At 37.4% G+C, this 15036-nt stretch overlaps 1 protein-coding gene and 1 long non-coding RNA gene across 2 annotated transcripts; one reads left to right on the forward strand and one right to left on the reverse strand.

Annotated features, from left to right (window-relative positions):
- The first annotated feature begins 223 nt into the window (after positions 1-223).
- LOC311074115 lies at positions 224-1354 on the forward strand. Its single transcript, XR_014604246.1, has 3 exons — positions 224-357; positions 630-718; positions 1235-1354. It is a non-coding gene; the product is annotated as an uncharacterized lncRNA (long non-coding RNA).
- Positions 1355-2566: 1212 nt separating this feature from the next.
- wipf2a (WAS/WASL interacting protein family, member 2a) lies at positions 2567-14191 on the reverse strand. The gene is given in 11 exon segments (XM_084100455.1): positions 2567-3746; positions 3846-3947; positions 5698-5755; positions 5757-5812; positions 5815-5925; positions 6907-7536; positions 8614-8754; positions 8833-8965; positions 11170-11294; positions 11455-11504; positions 14051-14191. Coding segments are annotated over 9 exon segments (1332 nt in total). The 5' UTR covers positions 11230-11294; positions 11455-11504; positions 14051-14191; the 3' UTR covers positions 2567-3705.
- Between the last annotated feature and the right edge of the window lie 845 nt (positions 14192-15036).

The raw sequence follows: 15036 nt of genomic DNA on the forward strand, positions 1-15036 counted from the left end.
AACTATCCCTTTGTCAGTGGAAACTTCTCGCATCGCACCTGGTTTGGAAATGTCCACATTGAATCCTAAATTGATGCACCAATGTTTTTGAATCGAATAAAACCTATTTTTGTATGCTAATGGATACATTGAAAACATGCAGTAGTATTTCAAGCTTACTCATCAGACAAAATGTCTTTCCTTCAGGCACAGATGATTATTGCCCGCCTGAGTTCAAAACTGAGGGCAGGTACCATGGGAAACCTGCAACTGTGTGGTTCTTCTATTCACATTGGTGTGTAGACGATTCCCAGAGAGCAATGATCTGGAGATGATTGATTGATGACAACATCTGGCTTGAACCTGGTGTTTCAGAAGGTGAGATGGTATCAAGAAGACAAAACTGTTATTCTGAATCATACTAAACAGAAAAAAGGCGCAAAAAGTAACACCTGAGCCAAATGGCTATAAAGATGGGCTTGTTGATAATGCAGGAATTTTTCCGAAATTTCTGACCTTACAGATTAGCACGGTCAAATCTTACAGTTTATTATTACAAAGACAGCAGGTGTAAAGTTTAAGGTTATAATCTGACTCTCATCTGAATCGTCGTCTCTCTCTTTCTTTCTCTCTCCCATTGTTCTTAACAGAATGCTGCCATCTGATTCGATCCCTCCTTCAGCAGGACCCAAGCCGGCGGATTAGTTTGGGGAAAATTATTTTCCACAGATGGTTTAAGGTATTGAGCCTAAATCAGCTACAAATCAGCTTTCATTTGTTTATCTGTTGTGGCATAAGAAGAAATCTGAAGTCAAATCTCTTAAGTTTCTTTATTTAAGTTTGTATACCATCAGTACGACAGTGTTACTGAGGGAAATGATAGTCAGGAGAGAAAGAGTAGTTTTGAGAAGCTGCCATCTTTTCATTCCTCTGACACATTAGCCAGCCCAGGTCAGCTTCAGCAAGTGCAGGAGCAGACTACTGAGAGAAGCACTGATGGTAAATCAAATGAACATGTTATGAGACATGTAACTGGTTCTGTTAACTACAGTTCTGTGCTTCAAAAACACTTTAACGTAAATATGGCCATCCATTATTGAAGAATAGGGGGATTTTCTGTTCCTAGAATCATGTGTCATTAATTATCATAAGAAAAAAACCTTCACACGTTATTTCAAAACGCAATTGATTGAAGTTTAATTAAGGGCAGGATCAGATTTGCATTCCATGACTTCTGTTCAATCTTTAAACACAGATGAAAACACATGGACAACCGTTACCACCAGCAAGAAGAGAAAACAGAGTTCTCAAAGCTCTCAAATGTACGACTGCCATCAAAGTACACCACCAATGGATGAGGGGCCTGAGATAAAGATTCAGATGGAACTGGATAAATATTGTGAATGTTCTGATCCAATCTAACTTCTGACCTGTAATGTTGCCTGAATCATAATCATACACTGTTCGTTCGTTGGCCCCCGACTGAGCCTGGTTTCTCCCAAGGTTTTTTTTTTTCTCCATTCTGTCTCCTTGATGGAGTTTTGGTTCCTTGCCACTGTTACCTTGGCGTTTGGCTTGCTTAGTTGGGGACATTTAATATTCAACAATATTATTGATCTGCCTTACTTCAGGTGGACGATGACGCAATTTTCTTCTAGAAACAAACTTTGTCGTATTATTTTCATGTTATCACTGTGAAGCTCCTTTGATACAATCTGTATTGTAAAAAGCGCTTTATAAATAAAGGTGACTTGACTTAAGTGACATTGAAATCTGAATGAAAGAGCGCAACTAAAAGCATAAAATTAAATAGGGAATTAAGCTTCAGAATAAATTATTAGACGTTGACCAATAATCACTTAGCATTTCACCCTAAATTCAAGGTCATAATAAAATGGAGTCGGGTAAGAATTAAATTGAAATGTAATTACTTTGCGCATCGAAAAGACAGAAGACATTCCATTGTCTAACACACTTTTCAAGCTTTCATATTTTTTAATGTTTGTATTAAGACCCATTCACACCAGAAATAACTATATTAGCATGGACACCAAACACATGATAACGCCATGTTTATTTTTAATTCACTTAGGAAGGATTTTGATTGGCTATCATTGTTTTATCATTCATCTGCTAGGAAAAAAAAGATGCAAATGTGATATCCAAGAATATCTTTTCTCTGTTGTTATAGTAAGCTGCAGAATATGTGTAATACAATACATGTCGCAACAATATATGCATTAAGAAATAACTTGAAATATGAAATACTGTGAATATATGGAAAAGACCAATTATAAAGCAGTGTATGACATTTATATTATGTCCTTATTGTAAAGAAGTCGAGTCAAGTCACCTTCATTTATATAGCGCTTTTAACAATATGGATTGTTTAAAAGCAGCTTTACAGAGATAATAGGAAATTACCGTAACAGATTATTTAGGCTTTACAACAGCTCTAGGATAAAGTTATTGTCCAGCTAAAGTTAGTTTTGATTGATTGATTCACTTATGTCGTGAAGATCATTAGTTATTAACTTAAGGGCCGCTAACACAACACCGCTCTAACAGCAAAAGAAGTACAATCAAATTATAATTCCCTTTCCCACCTTTTATTTCACAATTATGTTGACATGAATTTTAACACATTCAGAAACAGATTAATTGGCATTTACAAGTCAGAATGATTGGTCACCAAATCCCAATAGTAGCTTTTATCCTTAACAGCCAGAAGTGCCTGAACATTATTAACACACTTGGTCACTTTATAACATATTATACAATGCAACACAATTAAAAAATGCCAATTAGAAAAACCTGTAGTGTTTTATACAAAATCTACTGAAATTTATTTCCTGAAATTTAGCTTAGGTTAAAAAAAAAAGAAAAAGGCAATCTATAAACGACCCAGAAACATCGGTACCCAGCCGGAAAAAGGGTGCAGATGATCCAGAAGATGGCAGTTTCAAAAACAGTCTTCCGCAGATCTGCTGGCACTTAGTGTGTATTTGGTCAGTTATAAAGTAGTTTAGATTCAACATAGAGCCAATAAAAATAAAAAAGATATATTTTTAAAAATCTCCTCTTAAAACTTACAATATTGGCCATGATTCTGTAGCGTGACCAGGAAAACACAACCGCAGACCGAACAATCAACGAGGTTGTTTCATAGCCTTTGTAGTGTAAGCAAACACGTTTGCAATTTAAACGACCTCATTCCTGATAGATTTGGAAAGCAAAAAAATAGAATTAAAGTAAGGATAAAAAGTGACAATAAAATGATTGTCCAGAGAAATACAGACTTTGCGTCTGATATGCATAGACATCAGTAATCTACAAGTGCTACACATTATCTCATTGAATAAAAAACTTTGGTTGCTGTAAGTAACAAGCGGAATGTACACATCTAGCTTCACGGTAACTGGAGTTGTCTACTCTTGCTGTGCCGCTGTCATCAGACACAATAACAGAAGGTGCATTGTATAGGCAGCACAGGAATATTGCACAGTGTTTTCAGGTCTAGAGGTACAGCATTCTGGAGTGGTTTGGATCAGAGATCATGTAGCTATTAATTGTGTTTCCTAAGAAAGATGTCACATTATTAGAGTATTTTTATGTGTAATTAACGTTTGTGTGACAAACACACTTAAATATATAATGTATACAGCATGTACGTATTTGTGTGTGTTCGTGTCATCTTTTTAGGTCCTTCTCTTCCCTGAATGGTGTTCATCTTCCTCCGACAGGAGGCAGCGGAGGAGCACCTCTCCCTAAAGCAGGAGAAGATAGTGAGGAAATGTGTAGAACAAAATCTGTAAAAGTTTGTCTTTATGGAAAAACTGTGGGTCAAAGTATCATCAGGTCTTTACCCTGGTTGTTTTTGCTGGGATAGATCTTCTGGAAGTGTCTATATTCTTCAGGTGGAGGCAGGTCCTCTATAGGGTGGAAGTTGAACTTGGACTCAAAATCATCTGAGAAGAGACATTTGAAACATATAAAACCGTTAGCAATCAATGACTGAGCTATTTTGTGCTCCACCTGGGGATTGTTTAACTTTACTCCTCCCCTCCCCAGGGTGCAACACTACCTCCCCTTAGGCCAAGGGGGTCAAAATGACCCGAAGCTTAAAAATTACACTACTTTTTTTTTGTGTGTCTAGAAATCATATATAGGTATTTTACCTCTAAATTCTTACATTTTATTATTTTAATTGAAAATAAGCATATTTTTATGGAAGCTTGTTTCCACCACTGAATAAAAAAGGTAATTGCGACTATATCTCACAATTCTGACTTTATATCTCTCAGTTGCGACTTTATATCTCACAATTGTGACTTTATATTTCACAATTCTGACTATAACTCGCAATTCTGACTTTATATCTCACAATTGTGACTTTATATCTCACAATTCTGACTTTATAACACGCAATTGCGACTTCATTATACAAAATTTCGCAATAAAAAGTCAGAATTATCTTTTGAAATGTTTTATTCTGTGGCAGAAACAAGCTTTCATATATTTTTATGCATTATTCCACAAAAAAAGACGAAGAAAAAAAAAAAGACCAGTCCAATTCTAGTGAACACGTCAATAATAATTCATGGCATTCAGTCATTAAGCATCTCTGCTGACCTCTAGTGGAAAACAAATTACATTAATCTGCATTTTATGATTTTTGCCACTAGAAGGGACTATAGTTTTTTTTTAATGGTAATTATATATAGAGCAAATAAACTGGAATATGGGAACAAAACTCCAATTTGACACTTAAATTGGCTATTTACGCATTCAGATATATATTATTTAGATATAAAATAAAGTATATCTTTTTTTTTTTAATAAAAAATTTAATTAAATTGATTTTATTACATATATTTATTATGTGTGTGTGTGCGTGTGTCTATGTATGTGAATGGGTTCTGCATTGGGGATATTCTAAAGTCTAATCCCTTCATTCGTGCATATGTGTGTTGGGGATTGTAGCAGATTTGTGTTTTTTGACAAAAATAAATAAAAAAATCCCCCCCCCCCCATTCACTCCTTATGGGGGTCAAATTGACCCGTGAGGAAAGGATTCATTACCATTGTGAATTAATACAACCACAAGAATCCAGTCTTTTTTTGTGTAATATTTAATCTTTTTAGTAAACGTTTTATTTTGATTAAATAAGCAACATGCAGATATAGGATTTTGTGTAGAAACATCATTTACTGTAAACTGAACCGTACAGAGACACTGAATGATAATCATCCTAAGCCATATAGTGATTTCAATTCACGAATCCCCAGGAATTTGAAAACCCCCTGTTCGGGAAACCCTGCATTTGCACTATAGCTGTCTACTGGAAGCCTGGAACATTAAAAGCGTGTTTTTTTGTAAATTACTGGTAAGTATCTGACTGTAAGGTAAAATGGTGACCTTATTTTTCAGGACAACTTATCTGACATTCTTATCTGACTGTGTTCTGAGAAGGCTTTGTTGATGGGTGTAATGAGGAAATAAGAGGCTGCATTTGAATTACTGGGAGGACATTTGACTGCAGTTTTTTTTCCCCATGTGCTGATGCACAGTAGACTTCAGATAGTATGGCAGACTAGCTGGAAATCAAAGTTCTGATCTACAGATACTCCCTTACAAATAAACAAATTAGCAACTAAGACAATGAAATGAGCTGATGTTCCAATAAAAGGTTACATCATCTGTTTGATGGAACTCACCAGAAAAGTGCTTTGGGGCAGATGACGTATGTCCGTTCCGGACAGGTGGAGGAGGAGGGAGGAGGAAAAGATGTGTGTCCTGAAGACTGACGTCCCGTAGAGGAGATGGGAGGGGCTTTACTCTACTAGGGGGTTCAGAAGACGTTTGTGGCCCGCCACGGTAAGGGGGTGGAGGGGGTGGCGTTTCCCGAGCCCCATTGCGAGATACAGGAGGAGGAACCTGAGGAGCTGCATGAACAAGTCATTTTTAACGATGTCCACATTTCACAGGACTACATCATGTATACTACATGTATATTGTAGTAAATCCTTGATTTAAAGGTATACATTTTGTCATCATTTGTAACCATTACCCTGTATGATTTTTGGTGAAACACAAAAGGAGATATTTGGCAGAATATTTACACTGCTCTTTACCACACAATAAAAGTAAAATGGGATGAAAACATGACGGTAGTGATGTACCGAAATAGATCTTTTACCAAAACCAAAGTTTTCAGTTTCAGTAATTAAATTTGGGTAATTGAACTCAGTACACTGTTCAGTGTGTCATTTTCTCAGGTTATGAATTAAACCAGTTGTAGTAAAGTTCAAGAGGCAGCAAGCCACCTCTCGATATCGATATTCAACAGCTGAATTATTTGTGTTTATATTGTGTATATATTGTGTTTAACAGACAAATTCCTGGTGAAAAACTACATTTCCCATCTGCAGAGAAACAAACAAATCGCACCAAACGAAACAATTTAGTGTCCGTCCACTCCCATTAAGCACTGCAAATGACTTTATCGAGTTAAACTCCCTACGCTCTTTAAACTTTAAAATGTATTGTTTACATAATCAACATCTTTAAATCAATAGTTTTATATTTATCTATAGGGTTTTTTTTTTTTTCAATAGTGTCGTTGAAAATGCTTCATGGGATTGTAGTTCTTTTCCTCATTAAAGTTGTTAAGCACATAGTCTTATCTTTTTGTCAGATTTTCAAATACTTTGTTGCTTCAAATCTAAGTTTGTATTGATGCGATTCATCTCGTAGCAAGTTGGTTTGGTTCATGGCTTATAACTGTTTAGCGATTTGTTTTTGTTTTTTAAATCCCTAGGATGAAAAAAGATAAATGGGAAAAATCCTTCAGGAACCGACAGGGAAGGCACTCATTAGTGAGACTACATGTTGAGGTGACCTAAACCGCTTCAAACTTTTTTTACCTGTGCTACGGCCCACTGGATCGCGTACTGGTGGTGGGGGTCGTCTGTTCTGCTGGGCAGGCGGTGGAGGAGGAGGAGCCTGGCCACGGACGTTAGCATTGGCATGGCCTCTCTTGTTCAGCGAGTTTCGCCTCTGCGGCAACTCCGGGGCAGGGTCTCCATTCGCAGACGGCGGCTGACGATAAGGAGGAGGGGGTGGGGGTGCGTTTGAAGAAGAGGAGGAGGATGAAGAGGAGCGAGATGAAACAGGGAGATGTTTAGGGGGCCCATCGCGAGCAGAAGATGGAGATGGAGATGGTGGAGGCCCCTTGCTTGCAAGTGGTGGTGGTGGAAGGGGTTTCTCACGACTATGTGCCCCAGAACTCGGTTGGGCTGAGGGTCCGCGGTTGCCCCCGCGATTGAATGGCGGGGGTGGAGGGGGAGCGGAGTTGGTGGGTTTTGCGGAGCTGCTGGCAGCAGATTGTTTGGAGACATCTGGCAGGCTGGGACGTTGGTTTCGTGGTTGTTCAGGAGGTGAGGAGCGACCTCCATCACCACGACTGGAGCCGTCCGCTTCAGAATGACTCGGAACACGAGGTACTGCAGGGCGAGAGCCAGGCGGCCGCAACGCTGACCGTCCTACAGAGCTGTCTGTGGAGACACATTAAAAAACATTTGGAGATGATAGCCGCTTTCCGATTGGAGGAACCTTTTCACAGTTCCTAGAACTATTGGCTAAAGTACCCGGATGTCGGCGTGTTTGCACCGCAGGAACTAGGAACGATTTTAGTTCTAGGAACTCCATTTGGAGGAACTAATTTAGGTCCTACTTCAGAGTAGGGTCTAAACCAGCACTATAGGAACTACCCGTGACGTTAGTGTACACTGATTGACCGAATGCACGCGAAACACCAGCACCCGCCATTTTTAAAACAGCTAGAATGTAAACACACAGATTATAGCCTATATATTTACTCCATAAACTAACTATACAAACATGGAAAACAGTGATAGATGGGTCTCTAAACCTTTATGCTGACGAGAAAATCCAACGCAACTTTGAGGGGACCAAGCCAAACATGATTATGTTTATCTGCCCAGCTAGCAACACTGGACATCAACCACACGGCATAGGCTAATAACCTTTTTTTCATATACTGTCTACTTTCTATAACAGTTCTATCTAATAACATATTAAACAGTACTGTTAGACAGATCGCTAACGCTAACTAATAAACACAGAGAATGCGAGCATAGTTTTTGCTCTGGCGTTCTTCTCAGCGCCGCCAAAATAAAGGTCCGTCGCGCCGTCAAAATAAAAGTCACCGTGCTTGCGTCACTCCCTTACCCCTCCTACCAGTTCCTATGGCCACTTGGCCAGTGCGAACGCAAACAGTAAAACCGAGTTTGGGGGAGAGTAGTTCATAGAACTGTTTAGAAGTGGACAGTTCCTATAACTAAGTTCCTGTAACTACTCGGTCGGAAAGCGGCTAATAACAACCTATCATTAGCCGTTTTTTTTTTTCGGTCATCAGTGTACACTAACGTCACGAGTAGTTCCTATAGTGCTGGTATGAAGTAGGAGCTAAATTAGTTCCTCCAAATAGAGTTCCTAGAACTAAAATTGTTCCTAGTTCCTGCGGTGCGAACACGCCGACATCCGGGTACTTTAGCCAATAGTTCTAGGAAAGCGGCTATTGAAGTACTTGGTGTAAAAGGGGAACTTACCTCCGACTGGTCGTAGTTTAGGCACTCCTCCACTGAACAACCCTCCCATAGCCTTCGGCCCAGAACCACCTCCAAATCCTCCACTACCTCCACCCCCACCTCCGCCACCACCACCACCACTGCCACTTCGACCTCCAGGCTCTGCCAAAAAAAAATTGTTAAGCAGGTCATGTCAAACATTAACTGTATTTTCAGCATAAAAGCACACAGCTGACTTACTTTCAATGATCGGTGCACTTCTGTCATTGACCGGACCGGTCTTCTTCAGTTTGGCGCCTTTGCAGATGTCTGACAGCAGAGCTCCTCTTCCTTTCGCATCATTTTGATTGAGTTTCGGAGTTGCGGTGTTCGCCTGAACGTAAACACATTTGTATGTTGCAAAATAGATCTATTAATTTATTAAATATTATATATTAAAATTGACTTGAATTCGTTGACTTCAATTTCTATGCTGAAATTTGTTGGTCATTTCTGAATTAAAATGTATTCATTTACAATACTTTAAGTGGGGGATAAAATAAAACAATTTAAGGGTTATAATAAAAAAATACATTATTTTTTATTACATTTACTTTTTGTTTTACAGTAACAAAACAATGCTTCACTGCTTATTAATATATATATATATTTTTTTAAATGTCCACCAAATGAAAGTCATGTGGTTGACCAACATGCAGAAACATACATACAAATCATAAAACTGGAAATAATATAATAGAGAGGACCTCTGCAGACTTTTATGACAAGGATAGTTCAGCCTTGTGTGGTGTCACTCTCCAAACTCCAAAAACATGATAATATTTTTTTTTTTGGTAAAATAATGGCCTTTACATAATGACATTTCTGAATTAAACCTTTGTACATTTTTACACTCACAGGCAGGGCTTGACGTTAACTTTTTTGCACTCCAGCCACTGTGGCTAGTGGTTTTCCAAAGTTACTAGCAGCAATTTTGACATCGATACCATCGGTAAAAACTGCCAGATATTTTTTATATTATCTCATTATTTAGCAGCCGGTATATTAGGCTGCCGTCACTTTAAGACCTGGTATAATACTGTAACACATGCATTTTATTTCTCAACTGTTTACAATCACTTAAAATATAACTGACTGTTAGGGCTGTGCAATTAATTAAATTTCGATTTCGGCTCCCACTGATCACCAAAATAGTACAATCGAGTAAAAACGATTATTTTGCCATGTTCTGTTTTGCAAGACCACTCTTATTTTGTCTTGTGTTCTGAATGACACGCGCACATCCGCCCCTCCCGAAGCCATAAACTCTCTCAGCCTATACAGTCCAGGAGGCAAGTCGTGTGCATATCATCCGCTGGAATTTAAAAACAAAATGTAAAGATGGCAGAAGGAGGGCGGCCACAGTAGTGTTTGGTGAGCAAAAAAGGCAAAACCAACTATGCTGTCTGGGAACAGTTTGGCTTCGAGGAATCCGACGACGAGCAGAAACATGCTACGTGCAAGATTTACTACATGGTAGTGGCTGCAACGCAAGGGAACATCAATAATTTGTTTAACCACTTGAAAATTAAACAGTGACCTATGACAATAAAGAAACAGAAACAGCAACCCACAACCCCCTTAACATCCTCCGTAACCCAGGCATCCATAACAAATTTTGATTTTTCAAATTTCGATTTTTTAAGAATTGTTGAAAGGTGTCTTTTTAATAAATGCAACACGTTCCCAAAGTCATGTGAAATAATCGTGTTACATAATTGTGATTTCAATACTGACCAAAATAATCGCGATTATGATTTTTTCCATAATCAAGCTGGAAAAATTTTCAATTTTCAAAAACACAGACATTTTCCACTGTCTGTGTTTACCTGAATACTCAGGAATTATTTTACGTGTATATGGCTGTTTAAGCGCAATAAGCAGCAAAAAAGAACTCAATTAATAGGGGTGTAACAATATATCGTGTCACAATATATCACAATACAAAAATGCAACAATATGTATCGTGGATAGTGACAATATGTATCATGGATAGTTCACCCAGTACTACATTAAGAGTCAGTACTACATTAAACTACAATATATTATGTTGAATATAATGTATAATAATGTGGGAATATTAGTGGGTCCTGATAATGCTTATGTTATAAGTGTTATGTTACCAGTAAAAAGTGGCCTACATTATTTTAAAAATATATAGACAGTGACAGAGTGCAAGCATATTCGTCAAAAATAATTCTGTATTTTCAGGTTCAGAATCATGAATATATTTATTCTGGTGTCACCATTGTCCAAGCCTATTCATTTACACCCACAATGTTATATCAAATTTAGCATTTAATCAACAGTACATTTTTTCTTAACCTTTTATTATATGTCTTGAAGTATCGCAATAATATCGTATCGTGAGTTCAGTATCGTGATATGTATCGAATTGTGAAATTAAGGTATCGTTACACCCCTATCAATTAAGTAAGGAGAGGCGGCTTTAAAATCTGTGGAAAAAAAAATAAAAAATGGAAAAAAAAAAACCTGCTGCATTCGTCTCAGCGAGAACGCTCTTCGCTTTACACTGACCTGGCTAAAGCTGGGGGGTGGTGGAGGTCCAGGCGGAGGGGGAGGAGGAGGAATCGGCATCCTGGTGAATTTTGGGAGACGTCAAGTCACCTCAATCTTCTGCACTCGGTATCCTCACAAAAACTCTGCAAGGTGAAAGAATTACAGCCATCAGACTTCAGATATAAATAGAAAAGATGAATAAAAAGACGGTTGTCGCTAAAATAATCCTTTAAAAGTTAAAAACATGACTCATCACAGTGACATTCATTAGTGGTTAACTTCATCAACGTAGCGTCACAGTACCTCTCAAACCACCTGAAACTTCCAGGATCTACTCAGCAGTGGGCAGCAAACTATAGAAAGTTAATATAGAATAAAACAAAATTAAAAATACATATTTTTCCCCCCATTAATCTTCCTTCCAGTATGGAACTCCAGAAACGTTCCCAGTTCAGTCAGAAGTGCTAGCACAAGTCCACAGATACAAAACTGCAGCAGGACTAACCGGAATGTCGCTAAGCAGGATCTGCAGTCACACAACGACTTATGGAAAGCGAGAGAGTGTGGAAATGGGTGAAGCATGGGGATTGTGGCAAACACTGAATAAAACCTGTATGCTAATGACATGAATGGCTCATCTTATTTACATTCAAACTATTAAACACTGTATTTGAAACGCCTGTCGCTGCTCTATTTCATCATGGCCTTGTCTATGAACATGAATGAATTAAACTACAAAGGTAGCACACAAACCTAATAAACTAAAAAAATATATATATATTATGGGTTGATTCCTGAAATTTACATGTGACCGACAACACATGGATACTGCAATAAAGAAATAAACCAGCCTCTACTAAGCAAACCTGGTGACCTGTAGAGGCAAACAAATACACAGTTTCTACAAAGAGAAGAAGGCAAACTGCCCAAAATGTGGTAAATACAACCTGAGAGTTTCATCTTACAAGAAACAACCTATTAAAATTTTAAAAGCATTAAATACACCACAAAACATAGTCAATCTAGAAAAATAAGCTTAGCATTCTTCACATAACAGGCCAAAACAGGCAGGCGAGTTTCTCTCTCTAATCAGCCATACCAAATCTGTCAGAGGCCTTGTTTATTACACCAAGCTGTTGCAAGAAAATGTTCGTGATTAATGATACGCATAAAAGTAGACGTGAAACGTGTAAGGAGGTTGGAGTTTAATCTTTAAAGTTCCTGCGCTCAAACTGACAGCTGACTAAATTTGATCAGGACCACAAAAACAATGCCTGGTGTCAAATAAGGCTGTCATTTATTCCCACCAGTAACATTTTGTGAGACAAATTACATCCACAACTATTTTTACTAGACTCATAATAAACCAGGCTATATATAAAAAGTGCAGACTTGATTTCAATGGTACATTTTTACTTGGCAGCTGGAAATAATCTCATGACCCGCTTAATAAAACCTACAGTATCTATTTTGATAAATGAATTTCGAAGGCCTCTAAATTATCAACATGGTCAAAATTGATGAAAAACATAATCTACATGCCTTCTGTCCTCTGATCGATACTTTTTTAGCAAGTAAAAGGCCTTCTAGTATAATTCCTCCTTCAGATCGTGGATGTCTTTTTCTTGTGAAATCTTTAATGATTTTTATAATGTAAACGTAAAAATATATTTCAAAATGAACATTTACTGGACTGAAGCAACTTAGGTTTACTTGATTATCCATACATAATTTTTCTGGAAAAAAAAAAGTTAAATGTGAGAGACAAATACAATACATCAGGCTTTTGAGGAATGTTTATTTGTACATCTCTCAATCGTTATTGTATTGCATTGCATTGCATTATATGTTTTGCACCCAAATAATTAAAAACTACAGAGCTTTGATCATAAAGCATTTAAATACAATCTTAACCATATTTATTGGGAGATATAGAGTGACAACTGATATTTATATGCATTTTATGTTAGTAGTCTGTTATACTGTTATAAAGATTTACATTACAAGTTATAACAAGCTATGAAAATTTATTTTTTTCTTTTTTCAAATTTTAGGCCTCTTGAGGTGTTTTTTCATTCGAGTATGAGCTCTATATTCTCAACATATCATATAGGCCATAAAAACCTGATGTATCAAATATGATACAAAACATACTCTAAACAGCATATTCAATTTTATTTTATTTTTATTTGTTTTAGATTTTGTCTAAAGGTTCGTTTAAAAGACTATTATTAGACTGATATTTCATATGTTAGGCTTTACATGTTTCTAAAAGCATGTAATACAGATAAAGATACCATTTTTGAAGAATAGCCTATAGCTTACTATTTAAGGTCAGTATCATAAACTGCTGTCATGTCAGACCAATGTGTTTATAGATTTAAAATAATTTCAGAGCAAAAAGAATGAAAAAAAATAATGGAGGTCGGAGCAGGTCAAACCAGATTGTGAAAATGTTGTGTATAATGTTGCAAACATGATCATCTGAGTCAACAAATATTTAAACTGTGCGTGTGCACACAGACCGAAGCGACGATACCTGTCATCCCATACAGGATCCTTAACAGTCGTGATACAGGTTTAACCGCTTATATGTATGTATGTATTGGGCAAAACCAAAACATTTGAGCGACTAACGATGTTCTGAACAACACACAAATGATGGAGATTTGTAAACAAAAGTTTATTTTGAAACGAATCATTTCAATGAATCGTTGAACCTGTTCACAAAACCTGTCTGAACGACTCGTTGATTAACAAAAACAACACCAGTAAAACCATGCAAACCCTTAGCGCTAAATAACTTGTGTATCCATTAAAACATGTCATAACAATAACAAATAGGTTAACTTGATACGTTCACAGCTCTTCCGGCTATAAAGACGTTGGCAAAGCTTACCTGTCGTGTGCGGTGTGAGATCCTGTCCCAAACAACATTAATGTTAAACAGTAACTGGGTGCTCTTTCGCCGATGATCCGCTGTCTGATCGGCCACCGAATAAAACTGGTAACGTTAACTAAGTAACTGTTAATGTTAACTAGTCGAGCGAGAGTTTACTGTGGTCCGCTGTCATTCTGAAGGCTGGTTAATGCCAACTCTGCAAACTTATTCCAAACAGTTCACAGTGTGAAATGAAAGCCCGAAAGTCAAAGATTCACGAAACCGGGTCGCTTGTTGCTATTAACATTGCTGCCCACTGATCGAGGGCGATATTGTTCAACGGCGGACCGCTGGACTTCAGCGAACCCAGTTCTACGAAATCCCGGAAATCCCGGAGTCAGTCGGTACAAAATGGAGGCAAGAGGCCGAAAAAATCCGATTGTATCCGGAAAGCAAGACCTGTAACCTCTTTCCCTTGCGTAAGTCTGAAATGGTAAGCATCTGCCAAAAGGTAGTTTATTATTACTTGTTAAATCACTTTGTGATTTTGTTTTATTTATGGTAACTAATAGGCTACTAGGAACTAGATATTTCTAATAACTTCTAATAACTTTAATGTCAAAATGCCTAGAGATTTTAATTTTGAAGTTATAAAAGTCGATTATCTGCTAATAATAAATTGTATAATATTATATCCTTTGCTGCCAGAAAAAATCTCCATCTCTTAAAGGTTGGCATAAGGTTATTTTTGAGTTGATTACCTTGGAGCGTCTTACTTGCCTATGTATTAGAACATGCCAGTTTTATAGTCTGGACCCTATCTGGACTATTTGGAAACTCATCTTTGCCCTATTATATAACACGGAATTTTGTAATTGTTTAACTCTCTGGACCTTTATCCTCTTCTGCATCTTTTTGAAATATGTTATTGTTTTGTTTTTATTCTCTAATTTGTTTTATTATGGTGTAGTCCTGTTTTATATACAAATCTGAGCTATTGGTGT

Source organism: Abramis brama (assembly GCF_963993115.1).
Source record: "Abramis brama genome assembly, chromosome: 23".
Lineage (NCBI taxonomy): Eukaryota > Metazoa > Chordata > Actinopteri > Cypriniformes > Leuciscidae > Abramis > Abramis brama.